Genomic DNA, 15944 nt, shown 5'->3' with positions numbered 1-15944 from the left:
TATTTGAAGAACTTATTTTGTACTAGCTACTACTTCTAATATAGAATCATAGAATATCCTGAGTTGGAAGGAACATACAGGGCTCCAGCTCCTGGCCCTGCACAGGACAGCCCCAAAAATCCCACCATGTGCCTGAGAGCATTATCCAAATACTCCTTGAACTCTTGTCAGGCTTGGTGCTAAAATTACTTCCCTGGGGAGCACATTCCAGTGCTCAACCACCTTCTGAACAAAGAACCTTTTTCTAATATCCAACCTAAACCTCCCCTGACACAGCTTCAGGCCATTTCCTTGCATCCTGTCACTGGATCCCATAGAGAAGGGATCAATGCCTGCCTCTTCTCTTCCTCTCATGAGGAAGTTGTAACTGCAATGAGGTTTCCCCTTGCTCTCCTCCAGGCTCAACAGACCAAGTGACCTCAGCTGCTCCTCGTTCGGCTTCTCCTCAAGGCTCTTCACCATGTTTGTTGCTCTGCTTTGAACATTGTAAAAGCTTAATGTCTTCTGTTGTGACACCCAAAGCTGCCCCCAGCACTCGAGGTGAGGCTGCCCCAGTGCAGAGCAGAGCAGGACAATCCCCTCCCTTACCCAGCTGGCCATGCTGTGCCTGATGCACCCACGACAGGGTTGGCCCTCCTGGCTGCCAAGGCACTGCTGGCTCATGTTCAACTTGCCATTGATCAGGACTGCCACGTCCCTTTCTGTGGCACTGCACTCCAGCCTCTCGTTCCCCAGACTGTCCCTACATCCAGGGTTGCCCCATCCCAGGTGCAGAATCCTGCTGTCACAGGACAGTGTGAATGCCCCATGCTGGATTTGGATACATGGGTTTATTGAATAACTACCAGGACTAGACCTTTCAGCTTCCTGGATTGTGATCACCTCCTGCCCCAGCACTATGTTCCTTGGGTCTCTGCTTCCCAGTAGGGAGGTCAATCCTGGTCCAGGAAGGTCAGGCATGAAGATGTACTGGTTCCCACTGTGCTGCTTTTCACAGTTGCCTGTTCCAGACACCACTGGCCAAGGTCCCATCTCTCTGATCTGCAGGATATATTCCCTTGCAACACATCCACACACAGAGCCTCCTATCATTCACACTGTAAGCTGATACTTGCAGCAAGGGAGTGCCCTGAGCGACCACAGATCTTGTTTATATGCCCCCACCCTGCTTCCCTTCCACACACAATTAATTATATGGTCCATTAACAAGCTTGTATGAGCAGTCCTTTAACAACAACAGTTACTCTGCTGCTAAAGCAGAAATGCAACAAATTGTTCCTGAACAGTCCACTGTCACTTGCCCTGTCCCCTGAGATGACCAAAACCTTAAACCAGGTTGCTCTGAGGGCACAGTGAGGTAGGCACCCTGTGGTTCTGATGCTGTGACCTGCCAAAGGGAAGAAGAGGTGGGACAGAAACATGCTGGGCCCAGAAGGAGCTTCTTCTGCAGTGAACGGCAGCTCTTTTCTCTGACAGGACGGACATGTCACAGATGTTGCAGCTCTTGCCCTTTTTTCAAGTTTTCACAGCCAGCAGATGTGAAGAGGATGCTCCTGAGAAACACCTGGGCACTGTGGAAGCTGCTGGAGATGTCAGGTCAACAACGTCTGGTGAGGCAGCACAGAGCACCCAGGCCTGAGTCAAAGGTCTGAGACAGCTGAAGCAGCAAGGAAAAGTGTTTAGGGACTTGGTGACCAGATTTGGAAAGAAGAGACATGAAAATAAAATGCCAATGACAGGTGCATGAGAGAATATGGATGACAAAGGCCTGTGGAGATCAGGGTGGTTCAGATGAATATTAACACATCTCTGAGGAGTGGAAAACATAGCCCTGCTGCCCCTAAAGCATTTGTTTGCAATGTGTGCATAACGCATACATCTGCTGTGTTAGGCTGGGGCTAGAGGAAAGGTGCTGTAGCCACCTCATCTTCTGCAGGGCTCTGAAGGCATCTTGCAGGACTTTCAGGGAGACACAAATGGCTTGTGCAAGAGAGAGGGATGTGATGACACATAAATTGCAGGTAATTCCAAAGAAGAGGTGGAACTACTGCCTTTTGAGAACTGGCCTCCGGTTAGTGGAAATGTCTTTTAGGGAGAAGAGTCTGAAATAGAAATCATTCATGTGCCTTATAAAATTGAAGAAAAGGGCCAGAAGTTCTACAACAAGAGAGGAAAAAATGAGTATTTGGAATTTCCATGAAATTTAGGCCTTCTCCTGGGCAGGACTAGGCAGTAGAAGGTCTTAGTATCAGCAGCTCAGGTCTGGTGGCTCCATTTTCTCACAAAATCCCATTTTGACAGCTCACCTTCCATTTTTAAACCTTGTCTCCTACAGATACATGTTCTGACTGGCCTTGTGGGTGGCTCTTCAACCCAGCTGATGGTGGGTTACTATGCTGAAAGCCTGTGTTTCTAACTCAAGACTCGAATCACCATTCCTGTGGCCTCCATTTTCAAAGGCTCAGTCTAACACATCCTAAATTAACTCACCAGGCAACAGAGTATGAAATCGGACATGACCGATCGATCCTCGAGCATTGATTCAAAGCAAAACTAATGGAATGTAAAGAAAATGTAAGACTCTATTGTACTGTGAAGGCTACCTATTTAGCCATTACACAAAATAAAATTTCATTTGAGAGCTGGGTGGAGGCATGAAGTTTGAAGAACTGAGTAAAACAAGGCATAGGGACTTTAGAAACTGCTGCTGTACAGATTGAGCCTTGGGGGAATGGTTTTGTTAGATGCCACTGACTAAAGTAATTGCATGATAATTTTGGCTAGAGGCACCATCCTATCATCTGATGATTTTTAAACCGTGCATGAATAGTTTAGACAGAGGGATCTTGGCATCCAGCTACACAGAACCGAGAAGCCTGTTCAGTGTACCACGTCTATGCTTGGGCTCTTGGGAAAAAGAAAAAAAAGAAAAAAAAAAAGAGATGTCCTAGCACTATTGAAGAAAGTTCTCTGAGAAATAACAACAAGCAGTGCTGCATGCTCCTTCTGCAATGCTCTAAGAGACTAACCAAGGGCTTTCTCCTAAGGTAAGTGGCAGAAAAATAAGTATCCTAGGGCAGTATGGAGCAGGCAGGTCCCTATCTGACTTGAAGCAATTAAACCCATGAGTATTTGCATCTTAACATTTAACTTCTTCTGATGAGAAATTAAAGTTTAACGGTGCTTTTTCATACCTCAACTGATGAAAACCTGGCATAAATGTAATATAGAAGTGATTTGAATAGTGGCAAATGACCAGATGAATTTTAAAGAAGTAACAAAATAAAAAAATATAGGAACTTCCTCCCAGAGAAATGGAGGATTTTCATCAGTGGTTCTAACTGATTATGTGCATGAGTTTTTATTGTTTGAAATAACCATATAAAAATACTTGGGCAGACACAAAGGTAGTCAGTAAAATGAAAAATATCTCAGGTATGTACTTTCTATACTAAAAATGGTATATTTCTAATCTACAATGCTAGTAATATAGAATAGGCTGTACTACCAGAATTTCTAGTAGTACACTACTACTACAGTACTAGAATTTCTAGCCTACTAGTAAACTGGAAATAATGATATCATTGATATTTGAGATTACTCCCTTACAGTAAACTGAAAATACTCTGTTACACAGAACTCAATTAAGATCAGGTAAAGAAAAAAAAATTGAAAAATTAGAAGCACATTGCTATGACAAGGTTGTGAAGTAGTTTGGGTGGGTTTCTCAGAAACTCTGGCTTTTGTGTCTTTGACTTCTTTACTTTATACACAACATTCACTGTGTCAATATTATACTGTGGTTCTACCAATGCAGAGCTGAGGGAAGTGTCCTGGTGTTAAAGGCTCCCTTAGAGGGTGAATTATACCATTCCTACAATTATATTACTCTCCTCTGTTGGCTTTTATAATGCAAAGGTGAGGATATAGTTACTTAAATACTGGTAGAAACAAGAAACAAAACTCTGTAGAGACAGAGGGATATGTTTAAACACCTCTCTTGCCCCAAATAGTTGCATTCACTTTCTTCTTCCACAACAGACAATGACAGTTCCTACTGCTAGAGGAATGCTAGCATTTCATCTTTGGGATTAAAACATTTGTCCTTTTCCCTTTTATTCCTGAATTTACATTGTAGCATCACACTTGTGGTTTTGTTGTTTGGTTGGGGTTCTTTGCTGAGTCCATCAATTTCCATGAGGGATCAGCCATTTGCAAGGCAGCGAATGCTCCTTTGCTCCTACCTAAAGCTTCTTTGCTTAACTTTTGCATTGGACTACAGTAATTATTGCTGACTTTTTGTTTTCCTCATGTGTCTTGTTTCAGTGATGCAAGTGGGAGGGAAGGAGTGGGGAAACAAGATATTCTGGGTGCATCACAGCACCTAAGAAATTGCTTGACTAGATTTGTTTCCTTAGCCAGTTCCATGTGTGAAAAGGGATGTTCATTGTGAAAATTCAAATTGTCAGAGAAAAAGCAATCCCAAAAATGTAATAATAAAATCTGTAGGATGCCTATGCTGAGAATTACTTCACTGCTGGTTCCAACTGAAAATCTTTACTTGCAGTGTGGATAAATACAGCCTTGAAGCAGAGTTTAACTACATGGGATCATACAATAAACCAAGCCATATTAATAATGGTTAATTATTAATAATTTATTAATAGTGGTTAATTATTCATAATTATTAATGATTACCCACCTATGCTATCATTTAAATACATGCAAGATTTTGGGCACACCAACCAGCCACTTTCAAAAGAAAGCTTAGAAACCACACCTTACTAAAGTTTGCTGTTTAGTGGAATTTGGAGTTTTGAAAGTATAGTAGCATAAAAAAATTCAAGTGTGAACCCTAAGGTAGATATGATCCCAGTTGCTTTCAATAATTTATTGCCATATTATTAGAAAATTTTCCAGGGACACAACACCAAACATGCAGTTTGTTTACAAATAAACAGTCAAATATCTTACATTTCAATTCCCCATATTACCTGAAGCTCCAAAATAATTTCAAAAGAAGCAGCTTGTAAATCAAGCATCTGGTATCAGATCATACATCAATTTGCTTGTGAATCAAAGAGTTTCTGGGAAAGAGTTAGTTAAAAAGATTTTGATACACACTGTTAAAAACCTCCACATCGCTCCATTATGTAATCCCTGATTTCATTTTATCATATGTTAAAACTTGTAATTAAAATGAAGTCTTGGTGGTTCATTGAAACTTGATGCATAAAAATAAAGATGTTAACTCTAGGAGCATTTGGTTTATTGACATTATCCTAGAACTGAGACTGTAAATGTACAGCTATGTGTAAATCAGTTACGTATTTGTAGTTTTAGGAAGCCAAAAGAGAAACTTGTGAATTGTTACCAGGGTCAATGGGAAAATATTGGATGGATGGCACTAATATTGCTACTACTTTGAGTTAAAAAATGAAACCTTTTTCTTAGTCATGGTTATAGAACACTTCTTAAAACTTTATCCAACATATTAAAGCCAAGAACATTATCTGTTATGGCAAAACTATGGTAAATCCAAAGTCAATGTGGAATGGAGTGGGTGTAGAATTAAACTGTAGTTGGCAAAGGATTTGCAATGTGGGGGAAAAAGTCATCTTCATTTCTAGTGGGAAAAAGATAATATAAAACTATGGGCAGTTATGAAGTACTGTGGCTTACAGTTGAAATCAATCTCTCCTAATCTTAAAATAATCTCACATTTGCATTTTGGACCAGTAATCATGAAGTTTTAATTCATTTAAAGACCCAGTAAGTAGAAAATAATGATGAGCTTCTAAGAGCTCTCCTGCTATCAGAAGAATGTGATAAAAATGTGGAAGTTCATTACAATTAAAAAACAAACAAACGAAAAAAAAGCCAAACAACAAAAACAAAACAAAAAAATCCCAAGCAAAAACCCCAAAAAACCAAAACCAAAACAAACTAAAATAAAGATGACCTTTTCCAAAAGAAATCCATCATTGTATGAAAATAACTTATTTTTTCTTTTTTTCAGATATGAACTTCTGACCATGGGGGACTGGAACTTGTTGGGCAGCATCCTTGAAGAAGTGCACATCCACTCCACCATAGTCGGCAAAATCTGGCTCACAATCCTGTTCATATTCCGGATGCTGGTGCTGGGAGTGGCTGCTGAAGATGTCTGGGACGATGAGCAGTCGGAGTTCATCTGCAACACAGAGCAACCTGGCTGCAACAATATCTGTTACGACAAAGCCTTCCCCATCTCTTTGATCAGATACTGGGTGCTGCAGATCATATTTGTCTCCTCGCCCTCCTTGGTGTACATGGGCCACGCGCTCTACAGGCTAAGGGCGCTGGAGAAAGAGCGGCAGAGCAGGAAAGCCCACCTGCGGGCTCAGCTCGAGGACTTGGAGCCCATGCTCGAGGAGCACAGGAGAGTGGAGAGAGAACTGCGTAAGCTGGAGGAACAGAAGAAGGTGAATAAGGCACCCCTGAGGGGGTCCCTGCTGCGCACCTATGTCCTACATATCCTGACCCGGTCGGTGGTCGAAGTGGGCTTTATGATAGGTCAGTATCTTTTATACGGGTTTCACATGTCCCCCCTTTACAAATGCACTCGGCCCCCTTGCCCTAACACGGTGGATTGTTTTGTGTCCCGACCCACAGAGAAGACCATCTTTATGGTTTTCATGAACAGCATCGCCGCCGTCTCCCTCTTCCTCAACATCCTCGAAATCGCCCACCTGGGCGTCAAGAAGATCCAGAAGAGCCTCTGCGGGCAGCCGCAGTGGCCGGCGGGCCCCGCCGAGGAGGAGCCCAGCGCCTACAACTCCAAGAAGAGCTCGGTGGTGCCGCCGCCGCCCCGCCTGGCCAGCAACGCTTCCCCGCCGCGCCCCGCGCCCGCTCCGCTCCCGCCGCCGCCCGCGCCCGCCGCGCCAGCCCCGCCGCCGGCCCGGCAGCACCGCGGGCAGCTCCGGGGCACTCCGCCGCCGCGCCGCCGGCACCACGGACAGCACCAGCCGCCCTCCTCCAGCAGCGAGGAGGCTCCGCGGGCAGCCCCGGCGGGCGGCGGGCCGGGGACGGCGGGGGCTGCTGCCGCCGCCCGCAGAACGCCCCGCAGGCACAGCCGGGTGAGCGCCTGCCGGGATCTGGACGAGGAGCGCGGCGACTCCCCGGACAGCGGGCACTGCCCGGGCACCCGCAAGTCCAGCTTCCTCTCCCGCGTCCTCACCGGGAGCCGGGCGGGCAGTGACAGCGAGAGCACCGCCTCCCGCGGCGGCTCCGGCCTCGGGCCAGGCTCCGGCTCCGGCTCTGAGGGGAAGCGCCGCTCGGAGGGCGCGCCCAGCCCGCCGCCCGCCGCCGCCTCGGGACGCCGCGTGTCCATGGCAAGTAGCGCCCGGGGCAGCCGGCGGGAGGGGGGAGGCGGGAGCACCCGGCACCCTGTGCCGGCCCTGGGGAGGAGGGGGCGAGCCAGGGGGCAGGAAGGCTCGGGCAGGACTTCCAGCGCAGCTCCGGCGCCTCGCGGCCTCCCGGACAAAGCCAAGCTCCCAAACGCTCAGCCTCCTTCTGCAGTGAAAGCAGGAACAGCACCAGGGAATTACTGAGTCCCGAGGAGCTCTGAGCCACCGAATCCCAGCTTCTTTATACTCATTCTATCATCCCAATCAACACGAAGAGGATTGTCCCAGGGAAAACTTCTTCAGCTCCAGCCACTGTAAGAAAGAGAAGTCTTGAATGCACTGAGTCCAATGACACAACTTCCCTCAGTTTCAGGAGGTTTGTCCCAGGGGTGACCTCCAAGATGAATAATTGTTCAATGAATAAGTCAAAAGATCTACATATAAAACCCCCACCAAATAATTGCAATGCCAGAGCCAATGACTACAGAATTGCTTTTTCAGCAGCTCTTCCTTTTCTTTGGCCACATGCTCTAGGCTTGCTTACAGTCATAATGTTGATAAGATACAGTGCTTGCATTCAAGAATCAACAAGGCTTTCTTAAAAGTTATTTGAATTCTGATTGCCTCAGATCACAGGTTTTGTCCTTTGAGAGCACAGAGGCTCCTCTACAATTGCTTGCAGTAGCAAGCCTATAAATACATTTTATAGGGCATGTAATAAACAAGATTATTTCACACAATGCTCAAAGTCATAGATTCTGTTCAATTATTTTTCCCTCACTCTTCCTAATCCCCCTTTGCTCCCCCTTTTTCCTATGTACAAATCAAACAAAACCAACAAGCCAACTTAGAATCTTTTGTGGTAAGAAACACAATGCACTGTTACACATTGCTCAATCAAAAACTGTTTGTGGGTTCCAGTTTTCATGGAGTTACAGTTCCCACAAACCAGTCAGAACAAGCCATGTCAAATTATCACTTAGGTGCAATTTAACTACTTCCCACTTCAATCTTTCTAATACAAGGAAAGGGCCTAGAGCATAATCTGTTGATCTGCTGGGTTTTAATACTCAGATACAAAGCTCTTTAAAAAGGTGAAGTGCAGAAAGTTATTCAAGCAAGACAGAATTTCAGTAGCACCCTGTTGAGAACTCACCGAAGTTGCTTGGCAGCTTTTCCTGTGTAATGACAATGACTCTATCTTCCAGGGGAAATCTGCAGAGAAATATAGTCAGTTTGCAAAACAATGTCATTCCTCTTGAAAGTAACACTCTTCCAGCCTGCTGTCTTTGGAGATCATTATGTATAGGACTTGTACTAGCATTTTAAAATGGGGCCTCATGTAGGTATGTTAGCTGGTGCTTCCTGCTTACAGCACACATTATTTAAAAGTACATGTACTTCTAAATACAATTGAGTCAAGATTAATGCACTTTACTCTGGCAGTGCTGCAGCCTTTTATGAATACTGATTTCAATACACAGCTGTGCTGGTGCATCATAAATACATTGAACCTGGGCATTAAAACTTGAATACTCTTCCAGTCTTTATTCCCCAGTTCCTATATTAACTATTTAATTTGGTCAAAGGAACTCACAGCATTGGCTTGATTTGTTTTAACTTGATTTCCAGAAGAAAATCATCAAGTATTAATGATAGAATCATATAATGATATGGGTTGGAAGGGACCTTAAAGATCATCTATTTCCAACCCTAACCCTGTCAAGGGACACCTTCCACTAGATTAGGTTACCTAAAGCCCCATCAAGCCTGTCCTTGAGCATTTCCAGGGATGGGGCATTCACAACTTCTCTGGGCAACCTGTTCCAGTGCCTCACCACCCTCCCAGCAAAGAATTTCTTCCTACTAAAGCTACTATATTTTGTTTTAAAGCCATTCCTCCTTGTCCTATCACTACAGCAAAAAGTCCCTCTCCAGCTCTCTTGTAGGCTCCCTTTTACTTACTGGAAGGCCATTATTAGGTCATCCTGGAACCTTCTCTTCTCCTGAACAGCCCCAATTCTCTCAGCCTTCTCTCATAGGAAAGGTAATGTTTAGATAAAAGAAAAATGCATATGATTAGATTTATCTGTGTGATAAGAGCATTCACAAACTATTGATAGTATCTTTATAAAATAAGTACTTAACAGCAATTGTATTAAAAAATTCCAAATGAAGCATACAAAAACATTACCTATTTCCATCCCTGATTTAGAATGACTTGCAACAATAATGCAGAGAAAGCACAGACACTTTTTAATATAACAGCAAATCCACATGCACAAACATACTCTAAACAGCAAAAATACAGTCTGTTCTAACCTGGATCTTGCTAATCTAAGATGGGTAGCCCAACAGCAAAATTGATACTGTTCTTCACTTTTCTTTGATAACTTTCCCAGACTATCATCTTTAGTTCCATACTGGTTTAAGCTTTTTCTTTTTCCCTTCATCCACACCATTCTGCTGGCATTTGTCTGTACAACTCTTTTTATTAGGTTCAGTGAGAGAAGAGTATCAACTCAACATTGAAAACATTACTTTCTTTACCTCAATAACCATTCTAGCAACCTCCAACCAAATACATACCCACATTCTGTGCTAAGACAGCAGGACAACTGCAGTTGCCCACAACCACCATAGTTTTCTTCTTAGCTGAAAGAAAACCTCAAACTACACGAAATCAACCTGTCTGATGCCGTAAGAGTCTTCAGACAAGTCTCTGTGAATCATGGCATTGAAAGCACTGAGCAAACCTAACGGTACAGTTTGTGGAGGCTTGACATTCAGGCAATGATGAGCTTTTTCCTGACAAGTATTATCAATGTCATTTCCACACCAAAACTCAATCTTCTATCAAGTAAATAATAATTATTAGGGACAAATAAATGTTTTAAAAGTTACCTCTTGTAATGTGTTGCACCCTCTGGATCAAACTATGAAGACCAGACGGGGCATAGTAATTGGCCAAGACATATCATGGGATCTTTTCATAAGTACAAAACTGCATCTCTTGAAGAGAACAAGAAATTCTTAGGACTTCCTCTTTGGAGGAAAGGTTACCTTGGACCCTTAAGAGAGAACGCATTTAATTTTTCACTGAAAACCCTTATGAAACAGCACAGTAGGATATTGAATACAAAATGCATGTTTGGCTATCAGGATTCCTCAATTTCTTCAGTTCAAACCAGATCAGCTCTATATATATAAAAGAAGGCATGCCCTTCCCTTTGGTGGGATTTATACAGATCAAACCATGTTGGGCCACAATGCAAACTAGAAGGCTATTTAAAACTTCCTCATCTGGAATTGGTGGAGATGAAGAGCCGTTTCACCATTTCACATCCAACTGCAGCCTAAATCCCTGAAAAAATATTTACATTCCAACTGTTTAGTTTTAAACCCAAACCACTCACTCTTCATGTTCTATTCAGTTTCTTTTGCACTTCATTGTCCAAAGTTATCCATTATTCAGACCAGGAAGCCAAAGTGAAAGGGACAGTTATTTGGCTAAAGATCTATTGCAAAAAAACCCAACCAACCAACCAACCAACCAACCAAAAACCAAAAAAACCCACTAAACCACAAAAAAAGCAACTTTTTTTGAGCCAGTGCTGGTCAAGCTTGAGGTTTATTAGATTCTGAGGACACACCACCAAAACTGGACCTTTGAGCACCCAGCAAAGCAAAGGTGGAGATTCAATGCATGCCATGAGGGTTATTTCCAACTGATTTCATTTCACCTAAACACAACGACAAGAGCATTGCTGACTGTACGGATGAGCTAATCTCAATATAATGTTACAAAACTCTGCACTGACAGAGGAATCCAGCAACTGTGTACAGCTGAAGTCAGATTATCTGCAAGTCTCCAAAACCTTGGTCCTGAGGACCACAGTCAGCATACTTTGAAGCGACAGAAAATATTTTTTCAGTGATAACTGTCTTCAAGATAATAATTTCCAAGGCTCCCTTAGAAGATACATCTTAGAGAATATACAGTATGTTTTCTTCCAAGAGATATTGTGGGTATCTGCCCTGAGGTTTGCATCTCTCACCACATTTTAACTTTTATTTAAGGGGAGATACAGCTATGGAGCAAAAAGGCATCTTCTGCATGGTTCTAGGCTGCCAGACTCCCTTAGGTGAAGCAGGCCTTAAATGGCAGTTTTTCATACACAAATGAGTGAAAAGAGCTTCACTGAATTTAGTGTATCCACAATCACAACTGACAGCTGGGAGCTGGATCCACAAAGGTGTGTAGGAATTGTGCTGCTGTCAATAGGACTCTGCACATGAATGATATTATGAGAAAAAAACCCTCATAATTTGCACCAGTCAGGGTCTTGACTAGTGGATAATACATGCTTAAGCCTGATAAGATTAATAGACTGATGCAGTCAAAGGTCAGTATATAATGAGTACAGATACAATCTGTGCTCTCTTAAAAATAGGCAGGGCCAGGAATTACAGGCCAGAATAGGCACCTTGCTCTCGGAGCACTGCTCTGAGGGGTATTGTCTCACAGCCTCTGCATACAAGGCTGTGGGAAGTCATTGGGACCATTGAATACCTCTCTTTTTATCTCTGGGGGCCATGAAAAATAGATCTGAGCACTCCAAATGAACAATTAGAGAAGATGGCAGCTTTACTTCCAAAGTCACCCTTTGCCAGAATCAAGCAGTCTTCCTCCTCACCCATTTTTCTGCAAATCAGGGAATGAATGATTGCAGAATATCAGACAGCTCAGCTGAGATGACCACAGCCTGACGTTCCACCTTCAGTGTCACAGTGTCATCCCAATTCAACAGCTGAATGCAAGCATTTCTACAAAAGCTGGAGGCTGTCTTGTATTTCATTGCTAGCTGCATTTGAAGTCTTTGCTAGCTGTGTTTCCTGCCTTTCTAAAGCAGAGGATTCCAGCTGCATGCTACCTGAGCATGTCCAGCACCAGTTCTTTTTGGTCTCTAGCTATATGACAGTTTTCTAAAGAATTCTATGGTGTGCTCTAAAACCTAGGGGTTTTAATTTGATTAACTGGGATTGGGAATATTTACACTTGATTGGCAAATTTCCTCACTAAGGCACTGACCTTCAGATGGCTTGGAACTAATTGTCACATCTGCAACCCATGCCTAAACCTGTCTTAAGAGAACTAGTGCTCTTGCTAGACTACCCAAGGGTGTTTCAAGAAGATGGGGGGTTTGACATTATCTAATGGTTGTGTTTCTTCATGAAGCCATGATAAATCCCTAAATCACAAAACAAAACTGGAAATCGTTAGAATATGCATAATGTTCTTAGCAACCAAAATTACTCAATCAAGATTTCATTAAGAACTAGGCATTTTAGGCGCTACAGATTTTTGTTTTTCAAGAAGTGCCACATCTTCCCCATCCTCTCCTCCAGAAAATTCTGTGCTTTCACAGTGTCATTTTTCTAAGTTTGTGGTTTTGGCTACAAAATAACCAATGTCTCATTAAAAGCAAGGCTGCCTTCCCATGGTGAATGAAGGGGACAAAATCAATAATGAAGCACGTGGTGACACTGATACTCTCAGACTGCAGAACTGGTCTGAGACAGGGCTGCTATTCGTTTGCAGAAAAGAAAGCCTCTAGGGCTGAAATCCTGGCTCTGTCAGAATTGGAAAAATTTTACAAATCACTAGTTTTGGTTTCCCTCGTTGCATTGCTCTTTCATTCCTCTATGTTGTTCAACTTTTTTTCCTGCTTCTCAATTCTCCATTCAGCTTTGAGCCTCTTACCCACTGGGAAAACCCTCCATAGTGAGCAGCATAGAGAAGAAAAAGCTGCCGTTCGGCATGAATGCTTGCCATCTTCTTCAGAACAGGGCATGTTTACTCAACCTTTCAACAACATGGAAGGAATAAATATCCACTCATTTAACTAGCTGCTCACCTGCTCTTGCTTCTGGGGCTGGAACAGCTTGATAAGAGTGAATGTACATTGAAACAACAAAACTGATAACCACTGAGGAGTTATTTATACAGCTGAGCTCCACCAGAAAAATCTACAGGTGGATTAAGGGACTGGCAAAGCCCTGTGTTCCTCTAGGATTTTTGAGAATCCCTAAAGGTATTCACATTTACACCTGATGGTAACCACTGCTGATTTTGTACAGCTTTTTAGTGTAAACACCTCTTTAAAAAATAAATGAATTCCACAGTACTTATATTTTAGCCTGCCCTGGAGCACTCAGAATAAGCTTGTAGTGATGACAGCAAGTGTACCAATTATCCTGCAAAAAGCCACTTCGCCACCCAAAGGTAACTGTTCACCACTTGCACAAACACAGGTAAACTTTGGGGGCCAGCAGCAGGCGAACACTAATTAACCCCTCTAAGGTTTTCTGCAGCAACAAAGAAATAAGCTGGATATTACAAAGTGGAACTTGCTTAATTGGGTCCATCTTTGTAAAGTTTTAAAGAATTCAAAAATATACAAGCCCCCTTAATATGTAAAGGAAGAGCTCTAGGATGGATTCACTGATTTCAAACAAATTACTAAAACACCGAATCATAGAAACAGAATGGTTTGGGTTTTAAAGAACCTTAAAGACCATGTAATTCCAACATGAGTAACTCCAGTTCAACCTGTCTTCATAAGACAGGCAACCCAGCACCTCTGATCATCTTCCTGGCCCTCCTCTGGACTTGCTCCAGCAGGTCCATGACGTTCTTACATTGGGGTCCCAGAGCGGGATGCAAAACTTCAGGTGAGGTCTCAAAGGAGTCCTCTAGAGAGGGAGAATCAGCTCCCTCAACCTGCTGGTCACACTAATGCATTCATGTGTTTATTTTGGTTTAAAAGCAAGGTGTTTCCCCTCTTCCCACCCTCCCATTAGCATTGAACAAAGGCCTACAAGGTAAGTGTGTTGTCAGCTAAACACCAGATTCCCTTAACTATGTATGTGTTGGGGTTAATTATTATGATAGCATTTCTTTTTCTCCTTTGGGCCAATTCAGTTTTGTGCTTTCTTTCTCTCATTACCTTTCAGAGCATGCTCCTAGAACTATCATCCATCATGAAAAAGTAAGGACATTCTAAGGAGAAGAAATAAACTAAGGGATTGAGCACAAACTGCCTTCAGCAGAGAGATAAAAAGCAAATTTTCTGTTGCTATGTTCCCTTCTCCCGCTGCTATAATGCTAAATTGATAATACAGTTTAGAAAAGCAAGCATTTTATTCCTCCATTTCATGCCAATCCCAGCTGTACTGTACTCTGACTGCTGCTGTTATGGGTAGCTCACTGCACAACTGAAGATTTCTCTCATGCAGGCTGAGCTGGATCTTGTCAGTGTGTGCTGCCACTGCAGAAACAATCTTGTGTCTTTGGGGGAACATTTTGGGATGTACAGCTTGTGCATGCTAGTGGTGCTCGTATCAGAAACCAGCCTGATCCACAGACCTTCAAGGTAGTGTAACACCCAAGACACCTACAAGAAACGAATAGTTTGATTTGAAAGTAACCTGGAAGGCTATGTGGCCTCTATCTCTCTGGACTTCCAGCAGCTGATGAATAAAAAGACAGAGGAAACACTCATGGAATCTGAAAGGACAGAGAATTAAAGAGTGAGAAAAAAACAGCTGAAGAATATCTGCTGTTCATCTGCCTGTGCTAATGCAATCCTCAAACTCTGACAGAACCTTTCCATGCTAATGTAGCCTCCTCATAGGTAATGCTTTTGGATTTAAAACTGAAACTAAGTGATATCAGACAATCTACTTTAAGTGCAAAACATCTATACTTTTCAGTTTGCTGTTTGAGAAGATCACAACGTGTTCATGAAAATCTTATTTGCTTCACAGTCTCATTAATTCATACAGAAGAACCAAAAGACAAGCAAAGCCAGAAAGAGCTCATTTCAGTTTGCTAGGACAGCCTAGCTCTGGAGGGTTGGCTTTGCAGGTTTTATACAGCCCAAGGAAGCAGCCCAAGAAAGCAGCTTTTCCACTAGTGTACCTGGAAAATAAAGCACCTTCTTCTGACTGTCCCTGATCCTGGTTTTGGCTACATACTTTAAGCTGCTTTTACTTGTCAAGCTTATCACAGTTCACATTCACTATCACCTCAGTGGGGAGTGATGCTTGGAACAAGTTTGCTATGCAGCTTTCCCTGAGCATAAAGATCCCCCATGACTTGAGAACTTTAAGGCAAGGCTAGCAGAAAGCAGGACTGCAGGAAAATGAGCATAAAGATTGCAGTGTTTCAGTGTTTTGTTCTTTTTTCTAATGCACATGATTTACACTCATATTCTGCCTCACTAGAAACTCATTGACTATTTACCTGTGCATTTGTTTAGTCTTTTAAGGCAAAAAAAAAAGAATACTTGAAATGATGGCCATTAAATGCCAGCAACAAATGAGGGATGGAGAAACAGCTTTGCTGAAGTACTTTGTCTACTGCCAGGCTGTGTAGACATGGTGGATGCAACATCTTCTGACAGATTTGATAGGGTGGGAAGCCTTCTTCATATATGCTCAACAGGAAGATTCAAAAAACTGAGTAATGTAACTGTAAAGTAATGTTCTATT

At 42.9% G+C, this 15944-nt stretch overlaps 1 protein-coding gene and 1 long non-coding RNA gene across 2 annotated transcripts; one reads left to right on the top strand and one right to left on the bottom strand.

The window, feature by feature from the left end:
• Positions 1 to 4865: 4865 nt before the first annotated feature.
• Positions 4866 to 7433, bottom strand: LOC146440019 (uncharacterized). Its single transcript, XR_014851011.1, has 2 exons — positions 7220 to 7433; positions 4866 to 6193 (listed from the first exon to the last, which is right to left on the bottom strand). It is a non-coding gene; the product is annotated as an uncharacterized LOC146440019 (long non-coding RNA).
• On the top strand, positions 6036 to 8118 carry GJA10 (gap junction protein alpha 10). Its single transcript, XM_085056354.1, has 2 exons — positions 6036 to 6555; positions 6655 to 8118. Exons 1-2 carry the CDS (start codon positions 6036 to 6038, stop codon positions 7590 to 7592), a joined length of 1458 nt encoding a protein of 485 aa, XP_084912480.1. The 3' UTR covers positions 7593 to 8118.
• Positions 8119 to 15944: the final 7826 nt, after the last annotated feature.

This window comes from Lichenostomus cassidix, chromosome 3 (genome assembly GCF_008360975.1).
Source record: "Lichenostomus cassidix isolate B80296 chromosome 3, HeHo_3.0, whole genome shotgun sequence".
Classification (NCBI taxonomy): domain Eukaryota; kingdom Metazoa; phylum Chordata; class Aves; order Passeriformes; family Meliphagidae; genus Lichenostomus; species Lichenostomus cassidix.
The sequence above is the reverse complement of the archived record's forward strand: the minus strand, read 5'-3'. Positions and strand labels throughout refer to the sequence as shown.